Source organism: Salvelinus alpinus, chromosome 2 (genome assembly GCF_045679555.1).
Source record: "Salvelinus alpinus chromosome 2, SLU_Salpinus.1, whole genome shotgun sequence".
NCBI classification, from domain to species: Eukaryota; Metazoa; Chordata; class Actinopteri; order Salmoniformes; family Salmonidae; genus Salvelinus; species Salvelinus alpinus.
Window position 1 is genome coordinate 71,664,598 of NC_092087.1, and position 15,355 is coordinate 71,679,952.

Sequence of the window (15,355 nt, forward strand, 5' to 3'; positions counted from 1 at the left end):
TCCACTATATATTTGGGTTTGTTTTCAATATTAGATAATGAGTTTAACTTGTAGATTTGTGATATTAAATGCTTTACAGTCATATACTTTTGATTCTACTGTAACTGTACTCCATGTATCTTCTGGTTGTGATTACATGGGCACATTATTACTTGTAAGCAGAGTAATACCAATAACAGTTGTTTTGTGTCTGGCTAAATTGCAAATCGGGGATAGGGGAAAGATAAGCAACAGTGTTCATTAGGAGAAGTTGGAAATGACAAATCCATGGTCTGGACATGGTCACATGATACCTTGTGCCAACGCATCCGCGCGCAGCTCCATCAGAAAAAAAGTGTAGCCTCTCGCTCAAGTCATCATCGGCAATGCGCGGACATACCAGGCGATATTCCTCTGCCCTCCAAAACAGAACGAAGAGCAAACAACAACGCTTTTACCGGTGACACCCTTCGGTCATTCGGTACTTTGCTCGAGGGAAGCATAAGGTAGTCTCGTTTGAAAGAAGGATTTTGTTGCATGTGGTACTTGGGAGACTGACGCGTGTTCGTGTTTCACGGATGTTACTACGAAGACGGAGCTCGACAGTTTTTCTGCCTCTGTAGCGTTTTATGTTAGCAATGGATCTCTATCCCTCTTCGGAGTCTGTTACGCTGATAGGGAGGGAGTCGTGCCGTCTGTTCCCCTTGTGCTCTAGCTGTTGATAGCTAGCCTCCAAAGAAAAGAACAATGAACTGAATCAAACAGTTTTGTTTTAAGCTTTTATCGTACTGATATTTTAAAGACAATCACACGGGAACATTTTGTATTTGTTGAACGAACCATTAGTCGAACAACTAACGCTAGACAAACATTTTGGGATCACCAGCTTCTTTGGGCAGTGGAGCGTTGAGGCGACACAACAATGGGATTATTTTTGACCATTGGTTGAGAATTGTTTTTAAAAGTTCATTTATCTCAGAGAATATAGTGGTGAGTTTTTTTTTACAGAGCGCATATTTGAGCGACAATTGGATGAATTGATAATCTAGCTGCCTAAATTCGTGGAGAAGACCATTGTGAGTACTCTCCGTACAATCGCATATGTCCAGTTGGTCTGGTCTAGAACGGCATCATCACTGGAACACGACACAAAGAACAACGATGGCGAATGACTCGATACAAGTAAGTTTTTACATTGCTGTTACAGTGTAATAACAACGGTGCTATAATGTACGTTATCAATAGCTGGGGTATCTACCATTCGACATCAATGGAAACTCAATGCGGTGTTCTATTTTATATTGCAAAATAATCATTTATCTGGATTTACGACGATGTAGTACGCTCTTTATGCTCTGTATTTTGTCAAGACACTTGTGGTGTCCTGCATTGTAACCTTGGCATGTTTCCTCATTGGTTCCTCATTGCAGCCAAATGCATATGCGAAGAGCTCTTGGCCGGGCGAGCACAATACTGGGCGGGTGTTTGACACACACATAAACACATAAATACAGACACATCCCAGTGGACCTCACCAGTTCTCAGAACCATCTTGAGTCTGAGAAGAACCAATAGCAGTCACAAGGTTTCCAACCTTTTTGGAATGGACCCTTTTCAAGAGGGGGGAAAAAACATGTTTGTGGCAACAGTCATTATTGCTAACTGACAGTTTGAGTAATGCGCTTCGACTATAACAAGGACTTTGAAGAATATTAAGGAGAATGTGAAATACGAAAAGGAAATTCACACCACTAAAGTGACTGACATTGAGCTGAGGTAATTTTGTCATTTAGAGTACTTTACTTGACTGTATCCTGATACAGTATTTGACAGAGTTGGTGCAATGGCCTATGTATTTGAACATCAAGACTGATGTTCTTTACAGTGGGGGTTATGAACAACTCAGCACAGGTGTCACCACCACTCACAGACACTCTGGAAATATCCTAACAGTGGGTCCTGTAGGCTACGTAAGTTCCTCTTGCCTCTGCTCTAGTTTAGTGACAAGTAAGCAGTCGGCCCTCTTTTTACCTCAGCATTTATCTTGTGCGTATCAGCAAGTCATGAACCCAACTTCTGTTTGTAGTAAAGTAAGGCAAGAAGTGTGTTGAATAATGCTTCCTGTTTAAGTGCTGCTTTCTCATCTGACTGTTGATAAAGCTCTGTACTGGGTTAGTAAGTTACTTCACCCTTCTTTACTAACTAGTCTTGATGATGTCATCGAGTCACACTGCTTGCCACGTGGTTTTGCTGTACTATTTAACATTCATCTTTTATCAGACTCTCTTATCAGGGCTGATTTATTCATTCACATTTTCAAACCTATTCCAATTTCTCTCATTTGTTGGAACTGAAAACTTCTTCCCCCAAATAGGCCTAACTGGCTTACGATTCCATACTTGGCATAGTAGCCAAATTATTTGTATAGCTACAGTACAAGTTAATACTAGAAAGCAGTACCAGGCAGGAGGTAGTCACCTCTCTCTCTCGGGTTCGGTTTTGCCCTTTCCATAACCTCGGCAGGTTCACACACAATGGAGGATGGCACAGCTGAGAGAGGGCAAGCTTGGGGGACTGACTCAAGCCACAGTGACGAAGTGGGAACTCTGATTTGGAGGCACAGACAGGGAGCCATTATCCCCTCAGCCAACACATACACTGGTCTGGTGACTCAAACTGAAGGCCTCTGCTGGCCTGGCAGTTGAAAAAGTCTGTCATAATCAGACTCCAATGTCTTCAGTGGTGGGGAGATTTAGCTTCTTCAGAGTACGCCTTTTGTTTCCCACACACACAGGAAGACTGATACAAAATAAGCCGAGTAAGAATCTGAACCAAAACAGCGTCACACTTCCTCCTAAAGGTCTTGGGGGAACCAGAATGGAGCGGGGCACAGGGATGTTTCTAACTACACTGTAAAAGATGGCAACAATAATAGAGGGGGGGGGAACAGGAATGTAAATGTATTGTAACTAGTGGGATGTTAGTTTGTGATAGCAGAAGCTTTAGAAAGGAGAACGTTGGATTAAATGTCCCTGAACATACATTAATCTATACTTTTTTCAGTTTTGCATGTTCACACACACACACACACACACACACACACACACACACACACACACACACACACTAAAGACAGACACTCAGAGTAATGCATACGGATCGTTCACCTAAACAGCTGCATGACGTAATGAGACTGCTATGCACATATCTCAAGCTTTTTCAGCAAGCCAAGGCCCTGTGGCCATGTAGGCAGACTCACACTAGCTAATGCATTAGGCCGTCATTGTAACATAAGAATTTGTTCTTTACTGACTTGGCTAGTTAAATAAACAACATGCTACCAGAGACAATGAGAGCCTCGCTGTTCACAATTGTGTTGCTTAAGCTACTTCTTTGATTATTTTTCTTTTGTATTTAAGAGGAATAGGCCTTATGCTCTCAATATTTGTAGGAGAATGGTATCTCCTTGTTGACTCTTATCAGCAGAACCTTTCTTGTTAACTGAGACAGTCCCACGCACAGGACTGTGTCCTTACTGGCTGTCACTGACTGCCTCCATTTGATGTCCCTATTGGCTATCTTTGATCTTGGCTCTTGCTGGTCGACACAGTTCATGCACTGTTTTCTTACTGGCCACTGTCAGACAGTGTCTCCATACGGTGTCCATGCTGGCTGTCTGTGTCCCATTCCCAGTAGCACAGTGTGAGTGTGATGGTGGTGGGGGGGCTGTAAAGGGCATTATGCTGATGATGAGGTTCCATAGCAGCACAACGGCCACCATTGTCCTGACTGCAGCCCCAGATCACATTCACCAATGCACTGTGTTTCCCCATCCTATCCTGGTTGGCCACACCCTCACTAATAGGTTAAAGCAAGGCCCCATGGTGTGGCATCATGGCTGTGTCTGTTTGTTTTGTGTGGGAGTTTGTGTGTTTGTCAATGGCCCACAGGTTGAGGTGGAGTACTCACTTTTGTGTTGACATGCTTTCACGTGTGAGTGTGTGTTTGGGTAGATGTGTGTGTGTGCTCTGAGTGTGTGTTGTTTGTGTAGATGTGTTTGCCTATTTGGGCCATCTGATTTGCATAGGGAAGCCCTAGTTTTGTGTGTGCATGTGTGTCCAATGTCCATACACGTGCCCCTGCATATTTTGTCCTATGTCGCTCCCTGCCATCCCCCGTGCGAACATCCTGCCGTTCTCATGACCTCATGACCTCGCCCCTCTGTTGCAGCCCCTCCCTCCCCAGTCCCAACCTCATCCACAGGTCACACCCTGCCATGACATCACCTCTACACTTTCCTCTCCTCTTTCCTCTCTCCTTTCCTCTTTCTCTTATGCCATACACCGTGGCCAGACTTTGCCTCTGCCCCGGGGGCCTTGTCTGACCCTGTGTGTGTGTGTGTCCACTCACAGGCAATGGAGCCTCTGATGGAACGTGGTCATGCACCAGCTGCTCTCCCCGTCTCCTTTCTTTCGCTGACTCCTCGTTTTTCCACGCTGAGTATGGAGGGATGGGGCCTCAGGATCTTATCCAATGGATATAATTAGATGAGAGAAGTCTTTTTTATTGGGATAGTTCAGGGTTTTGGCAGTGAAGCCCTTTATCCACTTCCCCAGAGTCAGATGAACTTGTGGATACCATTTTCATGTCTCTGCGGGCAGTTTGAAGGAAGTTGCTGACTAGCTTTAGCGCAATGACTCGAAGACTGTAGACTTCGCCATTGCGCTAAGCTGTTCCCATAGACTTCTAGTCATTTCTCTAACGCTAGTTAGCATTGGCCCGCGAAACTACTTCTAACTTTCTTCATAATGGTATCCACAAGTTCATCTGACTCTGGGAAAGTAGATAAATCCCAAACTATCCATTTAAGCACTTTTACAGCAGTTTGTCACTGTGTCGTTAGACATGTTCGGTGTTGGTTTTCCCACTGTTAGCCTTTTTGTTTCACTTCAGGGCAGATCGTGTGACTGTGTCCGATTTTATCTTCAAAGGTGCTGGACGTTAGTTGCACTACTTCAGCAGAGTTTAGCTCAAATCAGACGTCTATATCCCAGATGGGCTTTTTCATGACTGCTATGGATTGTGTACATTGCATGGTAGGAGGGGTATTATTTATTGACGGGAAGTAAACATTGAAATTGTGTTTGGGTTGTTCAGTCAGGACTGTAAATATGATTTTGAGTGTGTGTGTGTCACCCACTCTCAGTCCCCTGTCTACTCTTTGGCGATGAGGGTATAAATGACTCTAGGGAATAAGGCCTCTCTCTTTAAACAATCCTCTTATTTGAATCTACTACAGATCAGGTTACACAGATGACATTTAGAGAGGCTGGTTCACTCAGTGTAAAAGAGCCCAGTGTTTGTTCTGTGGTCGAATGAAAAAAATAATATATGAAGGTAAACATTGTAGAAAGATAACAAAATATTTGAATTAATTTCCTGTAAGAGTATCAGTATTCTCCAACTATTTTAATGAATTCTCTCACAGTATCACACACACACTTGAATATCCACCTGCCTCTGAAATGGGCGTGGCTTGAGTCAGTTGGGTGGACAGTCGGAACACGCAGAGGACAGGAGACAGGTGTATCAAGTGTGTTACCTGGAGCTGTGCTGCCATGGCAATGGCTATTAGGGGAGGATGAGCTCATAGTTTTATGCCTAGTCTACCCTGTGGTGTCTGACTCACTCACACACACACACACACACACACACACACACACACACACACACACACACACACCACTACCTGGCCCATTTACTGCAGATTAGAGGCCCCTTTGGGATGTCTTCCCATTCAGAGTCGATGGCGGGGTTAGTGGTTAAGGCGGGATGTGAAGCTACAGAGACTTAAACACTCTCAGAGATGGGAGACGAGGATATAATGAGATTGGAGACGAGGATATAATGAGATGGGAGACGAGGATATAATGAGATGGGAGACGAGGATGTAAGGATGTGGGAGACGAGGATAGAATGAGGTGGGGAACGAGGATGGAATGAGGTGGGGGACGAGGATAGAATGAGGTGGGGGACGAGGATAGAATGAGGTGGGGGACGAGGATAGAATGAGGTGGGAGACGAGGATAGAATGAGGTGGGGAACGAGGATGGAATGAGGTGGGGGACGAGGATGAAATTAGGTGGGGGACGAGGATGGAAAGAGGAGGGGGACGCGGAAAGAATGAGGTGGGGGACGGGGATAGAATTAGATGGGAGGACCTTAAAGGATAAGTTGCTTATGTAATGACTCATTATGTAATGTTTTTAAGCATTTTTATTACTTTACCACATAGTTCTAAAGGGTTGTCAGTTGTGGCTAAAATCTATCATTGGAAATAACATGGAAGTGTGTCCATCCAGCCGTAACCTTCCCTAACTGTAATCCATCCAACGTAATGATTTGATAACTTCCCGTCCAACCCTCACTTCATACACCCTGTCATCCATTTTTGATTAGTAGAGAAATCCTCCCCACTCCCAACCCAAACCACATTTAACCGCCCGAAAACATGTTGATCTGCTCTCGACTCCTTGTTCTCATTCACTTCAACCATAATCTTATTTTCCCATGCGATTATGTGTGTAATTTGGTTTTGCCTGCCATCATACACATGCGTATCTCTCTACCACTCAATCTATAGACAGGATCTCAGCTGTCACGCAACACACACACACAATCACAAAAACACGCAAACCGTCACACACACATGCCTTGTTTAAAAGTTAGTGGCCATGACCCATAACTAAACCTTGATGCTATATTTACTGAATAAGGATTCAACAGGAAATTGAATCAGAGAACCAGTGTCCTCATCCCATTAACAAGCGTTGGTCTCAGAAAATAGACCAAACGTTGAACCAATCTCTTCCACATCCTCTTACATGGTCCACAAATTGTTTAACTCTGGATGTGTCTAAAATGGCACCCTGTGGCCTATTCCCTATAGTGCACTGCTAGGGTGCTATTTCAGATGAAGCCTTTGTTTTTGATGTTGTCTGGCTGAACAAGTCCAACTACTATTGTTAATCAATGTGTCACTCGAACCTCAGGGTCCATTCCTGCTGTGGTGTTGACTTGTCTCTGCAAGTCCGGGATTCAGTTAGCCGCAGACCTGCTGAACTTGTCATGGAACCTGTAGCCTAACCTTAACGGTAACTGATGTGATGCAATGTAAAGTATCGGCCCCCAGCCCACACAGTGCATTCTGAGCCATAAGCTTAATTGATCTTTAGTTCATAGGCTCTTTGCTCTACTAGGAGCTAAAATGAACAAGTCAACTAAGTTGAGCCATATTTTCTCTTATCTGCCTAGTATTTGATAGCTCTCTTTTGCAGAGGTGCTCAAAGATATGTTCCATGTTAACTCTGATGAAATGTATCTCTTGACTCTCTCCGGCGTTCAGACCGTTGTGTTATAACAGCCTATAATGTTGCTGATGTAGTGCTGCTGTCACTGCTGTGCTGTTCATTTTGAAGAGCTGTGTCTCCTGCATGGGGCTCATGCCTTCTGGCCCTGCTGTTTCACACACACACACACACACACACACACACACACACACACACACACACACACACACACACACACACACACACACACACACACACACACACACACACACACACACACACACACACACACACACACACACACACACACACACACACACACACACACACACACACACACACACACACACACACACACACACACACACACACACACACACACACACACACACACACACACACACACACACACACACACACACACACACACACACACACACACACACACACACACACACACACACACACACACACACACACACACACACACACACACACACACACACACACACACACACACACACACACACACACACACACACACACACACACACACACACACACACACACACACACACACACACACACACACACACACACACACACACACACACACACACACACACACACACACACACACACACACACACACACACACACACACACACACACACACACACACACACACACACACACACACACACACACACACACACACACACACACACACACACACACACACACACACACACACACACACACACACACACACACACACACACACACACACACACACACACACACACACACACACACACACACACACACACACACACACACACACACACACACACACACACACACACACACACACACACACACACACACACACACACACACACACACACACACACACACACACACACACACACACACACACACACACACACACACACACACACACACACACACACACACACACACACACACACACACACACACACACACACACACACACACACACACACACACACACACACACACACACACACACACACACACACACACACACACACACACACACACACACACACACACACACACACACACACACACACACACACACACACACACACACACACACACACACACTCTTGTATTCCTCCTGTGAGAGAGCTCTGCTATTCTCTGGCACAGTTGGAGCTCCCAGGCAGACAGGCAGTAGTTCTTCACAGTTGGGGCAGACAGGCAGTAGTTCTTCACAGTTGGAGCTCCCAGGCAGACGGGCAGTAGTTCTTCAAAGTTGGAGCTCCCAGGCAGACAGGCAGTAGTTCTTCAAAGTTGGAGCTCCCAGGCAGACGGGCAGTAGTTCTCCACAGTTGGAGCTCCCAGGCAGACGGGCAGTAGTTCTTCACAGTTGGAGCTCCCAGGCAGACGGGCAGTAGTTCTTCACAGTTGGAGCTCCCAGGCAGACGGGCAGTAGTTCTTCACAGTTGGAGCTCCCAGGCAGACGGGCAGTAGTTCTTCACAGTTGGAGCTCCCAGGCAGACGGGCAGTAGTTCTTCACAGTTGGAGCTCCCAGGCAGACGGGCAGTAGTTCTTCACAGTTGGAGCTCCCAGGCAGACGGGCAGTAGTTCTTCACAGTTGGAGCTCCCAGGCAGACGGGCAGTAGTTCTTCACAGTTGGAGCTCCCAGGCAGACGGGCAGTAGTTCTTCACAGTTGGAGTTCCCAGGCAGACGGGCAGTAGTTCTTCACAGTTGGAGTTCCCAGGCAGACAGGCAGTAGTTCTTCACAGTTGGCTGTTAGTCACGGTTCAGTAGCACCACGTTGCAGCCCGCCACTCTCCTTGAAACGAACCTCCTATCACTTACTGTACACACATCCATGCACGCCACACACACATGAATATGCCTGCCACACAAGGACTAGTATTTTCTACTTGTGATCCAGCTGTTATTGAAGAGTCTTTAAAACAACACAAGGACCTGAGCCCAGTAGTCCAGCTGTGACCACACAGAAACACTGGGGAGAGTCATTCTAGTTACAGTACCACTTTAAGAGGTCTTGTGCACACTAACACACACACCACTACCCAGAGTCCTGTGGGGCGCAGTGACTCGGCAGAGGCGGAAGAGAGAGGAGTAGGTTGGTGTGTCCACCCCATACACTATTCTCCATACAAATACCATGATGTAATGTTTTTAAGCATTGTATTACTTTACCACATAGTTCTAAAGGGTTGTTAGTTGTGGCTAAAATCTATCATTGGAAATAACATGGAAGTGTGTGTCCATCCAGCAGTAACCTTCCCTAACAGTAATCCATGCAACGTATGAATTGATAACATCCCGTCCCGTAGCAATCCCACCATCACGTCATATACCCTGCAATCTATTTTTGATTAGTAGAGAAATCCTCCCCACTACCAACCCAAACCACATTTAACCACCCTGGAACATGTCGATCGGTTCTCGACTCCTTGTTCTCATTCCCTTCAACCATAATGTTATTTTCCCATGAGATTATGTGTGTAATTGGTTTTGCCTGCCATAATACACATGCCCATCTCTCTACCTCTCAATCTATGGACAGGATGAGTCTCAGCTGACACACAGTCATGCCTTGTTGTTTAAAGCCAGTGTCCATGACCCATCACTAAACCTTGATGCTGTATTGAATAAGTATCCTGCAGGAAATTGAAGTAGAGAACCAGTGTCCTCATCCCATTAACACGCATTGGTTTTTGGCACGAAAATAAACCCATCTCTTCCACGCCCACTTACATGTTCCAGAAATGGTTAGACTTTGCATGCGTCTGAAATAGCACCCTGTGGCCTTTCCCCCACAGTGAACTACAAGGGTGTCATTTTAGACGCAGCCTTTTTTTTCTTTTTTAGCCTGAACATAGCCAACTACTATTATTAAAGCTAGAATTATTATTTGCTACATCAATTTTTGGACATATAAATTCATTTTATGTACAGTGGGGCAAAAAAGTATTAAGTCAGCCACCAATTGTGCAAGTTCTCCCACTTAAAAAGATGAGAGAGGCCTGTAATTTTCATCATAGGTACACTTCAACTATGACAGACAAAATGAGGGGGGAAATCCAGAACACCACATTGTAGGATTTTTTATGAATTTATTTGCAAATTATGGTGGAAAATAAGTTATTGTTATTGTTTCAATGAAGGATTCTAGCTTTAACTAATGTGTCACTCAACCTCAGGATCCACTCCTGCTGTGGTGTTGACTTGTCTCTGCAAGTCCTGGATTCACTTAGCCACAGACGTCAGCCTAACTTTAAAGGGACATTTCAAAATTGTTAAACTTCATATTCATCATCTCCTGCACCACCACAACATCTACATATGTGATAATGGTTTATTTCTATGTTTGGTAGTTAAAACCAGAGAGGAAGATACATGTTTACATTCAGTCACCACTCTGTCCAACGGGAAACTCCACCCACGACATAGGCCGAGCGGTGAAACAAACTACCTTAACCCAGACCTACACTGGCAAGTAGCAGAGACGCCGCTGACAGGGCCGTTTTTTTTAACATCCCTTGACTCCTGTCGTGTCAACAGAACCACTGACTCTTGGAGAATGAGTGTAAAACTGGTAAATAGTCGCTGATATTTCAGTCAGATGTCTAGGTAGCTCAAAGACTCTGGCCATTAGCCAGGTAGCTAGCTATAACTAGCTGGCTAGAGGGAGGAAGTTAGAAGCTAACATTGAACGGAGCCTGACCTCTGCAGGAGCAGTTGACTGAAATTAAGCTAGCTATAATCAAAAGATGGGCAACTATAAGTTCTCATAACACCTGATTGTTGAACATCTCATTCTAAAATAATGGGCATTAATATGGAGTTGGTCCCCGTTTTCTGCTATAACAATCTCCAGGCTTCTGGCAAGGCTTTCCACTAGATGTTGGAACATTGCTGCGGGGACTTGCTTCCATTCAGCCACGAGTATTAGTTAGGTCGGGCACTGATGTTGGGTGATTAGGCCTGGCTCGCAATCGGCGTTCCAATTCATCCCAAAGGTGTTCACTGGGGTTGAAGTTGGGGCTATTTGCAGTTCCAGTCAAGTTTTTCCACACCGATCTCGACAAACCATTTCTGTAAGGACCTCGCTTTGTGCACGGGGGCGTTGTCATGCTGAAACAGGAACGGACCTTCCCCAAACTCTTGCCACAAAGTTGGAAGCACAGAATCGTCTAGAATGTCATTGTATGCTGTAGCGTTAAGATTGCCCTTCACGGGCCTCCCGAATGGCACAGGGGTCTGTAGGTTCATGCTCTACAACATTCGCAGAGTACGACCCTGCCTCACGCAGGAAGCGGCGCAGGTCCTAATCCAGGCACTTGTCATCTCCCGTCTGGATTACTGCAACTCGCTGTTGGCTGGGCTCCCTGCCTGTGCCATTAAACCCCTACAACTCATCCAGAACGCCGCAGCCCGTCTGGTGTTCAACTTTCCCAAGTTCTCTCACGTCACCCCGCTCCTCCGCTCTCTCCACTGGCTTCCAGTTGAAGCTCGCATCCGCTACAAGACCATGGTGCTTGCCTACGGAGCTGTGAGGGGAACGGCACCTCCGTACCTTCAGGCTCTGATCAGGCCCTACACCCAAACAAGGGCACTGCGTTCATCCACCTCTGGCCTGCTCGCCTCCCTACCTCTGAGGAAGTACAGTTCCCGCTCAGCCCAGTCAAAACTGTTCGCTGCTCTGGCACCCCAATGGTGGAACAAACTCCCTCACGACGCCAGGTCAGCGGAGTCAATCACCACCTTCCGGAGACACCTGAAACCCCACCTCTTTAAGGAATACCTAGGATAGGATAAAGTAATCCTTCTAACCCCCCCCCCCTTAAAAGAGTTAGATGCACTATTGTAAAGTGGTTGTTCCACTGGATATCATAAGGTGAATGCACCAATTTGTAAGTCGCTCTGGATAAGAGCGTCTGCTAAATGACTTAAATGTAAATGTAAATGTAATGTCTAAGGCACTGCATCACTTTTGCTAACTGTGCCACTAGAGATCCTGGTTCGAGTCCAGGCTCTGTCGATCTTAGGCTTGAGTGTGGCTGCTCGGCCATGGAAACCCATTTCATGAAGCTCCCGACGAACAGTTATTGTGCTGATGTTGCTTCCGGAGGCAGTTTGGAACTCGGTAATGAGTGTTGCAACCGGGGACAGACAATTTTTATGCACTACGTGCTTCAGCACTCGCCAGTCCCGTTCTCTGAGCTTGTGTGGCCTACCACTTTGCCGCTGAGCCGGTGTTGCTCCTTGACGTTTCCACTTCACAATAACAGTACTGACAGTTAACCGGTGCAGCTCTAGCAGGGCAGAAATTTGACAAACTGACTTGTTGAAAAGGTGGCATCCTTTGATGGTCACTGAGCTCTTCAGTAAGGCCATTCTACTCCCAATGTTTGTATATGTAGATTGCATGGCTGTGTGCTCGATTTTATACACCTGTCAGGCACGGGGTGCGGCTGAAATAGCCGAATCCACTAATTTGAAGGGGTGTCCACATACTTTTGTGTATATGTAATGGATAATTGATTGACACTAACATCAAATGCAAACAATTCACATAATGAAGTTATGAGACTATGAATGTGCACAAATTGGTGGGAGAGAGCACATTCTGGAGAGAGACGTGCATTGTGTATTTTGGCCACACTCCTCTTCCTCTTGGACTGTGCCATCCCCCAGCCTCCGCAATGGATTAGTTCACTGAGATGGGCGCGAATAAGAAAGGTGTCTCTTGTGCCATAAAATAAATATATATATATATATATTTGCTACTGATAGAAAACAAAAAAATCTTGGCCGGCCAACAGCCTATCGACCAAACAATCGACCATTTGGCTAATTGGGGTCAGCCCTAATTGTTCAAAAACCATTATTTGGTCAACAGTAATAGCCTATGCATTATGTTGAATCCTGTTATAAAAGTATCTGCCTGTCCCTGTTTCACTGTCGGCTGCTGACTCTCACTCCCTCTCTCCACTGTGCACACGGAGGAGGGAAAGATGCATTCTGAGAAGCACATGAACGTTCCTCAAAATGCTATTGCTGGAAAGAGACCGTTTTCAAAGCCACTGCTGTTCTATTACAGAGAGGAGTCACAGCTTTCTGTGAGTAAATAATGTATGTCTCACCACCTTTTAATATTGAGTTCATGGCAACACTTTACAACCGGAGTAGGCTGTAGTTATTATGGGTTTGATGTAGAGATCCACCTATATGACATTTTTGGCCAATACCGATATCAAATATTTTTCTTGCAAAAAAAACCCGATACCGATAACAAAAATTTTAGCTGCCTTTTTAAGCATTCTAGTACAGTTAATTAGTTAACACACACACGGTATCTTAGTGCAAGAGGCGTCACTACAGTCACTGGTTCGAATCCAGGCTGTATCACATCCGGTCGTGATTGGGAGTCCCATAGGGCGGCGCACAATTTGCCCAGCGTCGTCCGGGTTTGGCCGGGGTAGGCCGTCATTGTAAATAAGAATTTCTTCTTAAGTTCTCTGCGCTACGGATCCCTTTTACGGGATCATTTTCCTAAACAACCGCTCAATTGCAGGGCGCAAAATATTACAAAAAATATTTATAATCATGCAATCACAAGTGAAATATACCAAAACACAGCTTAGCTTGTTGTTAATCCACCTATCGTGTCAGATTTTGAAAATATGCTTTGTAGCGAAAGCAATCTAAGCTTTTGTGAGTGTATCAATCAATGCTAGAACAGCTAGCCCCAAATTAGCATGGTCACGAAAGTCAGAAAAGCAATAAAATGAATCGCTTACCTTTGATAATCTTCGGATGTTTGCACTCACGAGACTCCCAGTTACACAATAAATGTTATTTTTGTTCGATAAATATTACTTTTATAACAAAAAAACGCCATTTGGGTTGCGTGTTATGTTCAGAAAACTACAGCCTCGTTCTGGTCCTGAAAGGCAGAAGAAAATTCCCAAACGTATCAGATTCAAAAATATTAAAAAAAATATTTATAATCATGCAATCACAAGTGAAATATACCAAAACACAGCTTAGCTTGTTGTTAATCCACCTATCGTGTCAGATTTTGAAAATATGCTTTGCAGCGAAAGCAATCTAAGCTTTTGTGAGTGTATCAATCAATGCTAGAACAGTTAGCCTTATATTAGCTTGGTTAGCTTGGTCACGAAAGTCAGAAACGCAATAAAATTAATCGCTTACCTTTGATAATCTTCGGATGTTTGCACTCACGACACTCCCAGTTACACAACAAATGTTATTTTTGTTCGATAAATATTACTTTTATAATAAAAAAACGCCATTTGGGTTGCGCGTTCTTTTCAGAAAACCAAAGCCTCGTTCCGTTCGACGAAAATTCCAAAAAGTATCCGTAATGGTCGTAGAAACATGTCAAATGTTTTGTATAACCAATCCTCAGGTTGTTTTTAACATACATAATCGATAATATTTCAAGCGGACCGTAACCTATTCAATAAGAGAGAAAAAGAAAATGGAGAGCTACCCTCTCGCGCGCAGGAACTAATCAGAGGACACCTGACTAGTTTTGAAAAATCTCGCAAATTTTTCAAAATAAAAGCCTGAAACTATGTCTAAAGCCTGGTCACAGCCTGAGGAAGCCATTGGAAAATGAATCTGGTTGATACCCCTTTAAATGGAAGAAAGACGGGCCCGGAAACACAGATAAAAAAATAAAAAATCACGCCCGGGTTAGATTTTCTCAGGTTTTTGCATGCAGAATCAGTTTTGTTATACTCACAGACAATATTTTGACAGTTTTGGAAACTTTGGAGTGTTTTCTATCCTAATCTGTAAATGATATCCATATTCTACGATCTGGACCTGAGAAATAGTCTGTTTACCTTGGGAACGTTATTTAAAAAATATATATATAATAATCTGACCCCTAGCGTCAAGAGGTTAACTGACTTGCCTAGTTAAATAAAGGTTACACACCACACACACACCACACTGACCAAAA

At 44.6% G+C, this 15,355-nt stretch overlaps 1 protein-coding gene across 1 annotated transcript in view; it reads left to right on the plus strand.

The window, feature by feature from the left end:
- The first annotated feature begins 323 nt into the window (after window positions 1–323).
- Window positions 324–15,355, plus strand: part of LOC139567657 (serine/threonine-protein kinase N1-like) — a 51,077-nt gene continuing 36,045 nt past the window's right edge. Inside the window, exon 1 of the mRNA XM_071389050.1 lies at window positions 324–1,161. Within this exon, the coding sequence (XP_071245151.1) occupies window positions 1,081–1,161 (81 nt within the window). The 5' untranslated portion in view covers window positions 324–1,080. The remainder of the gene's footprint in view (window positions 1,162–15,355) is intronic.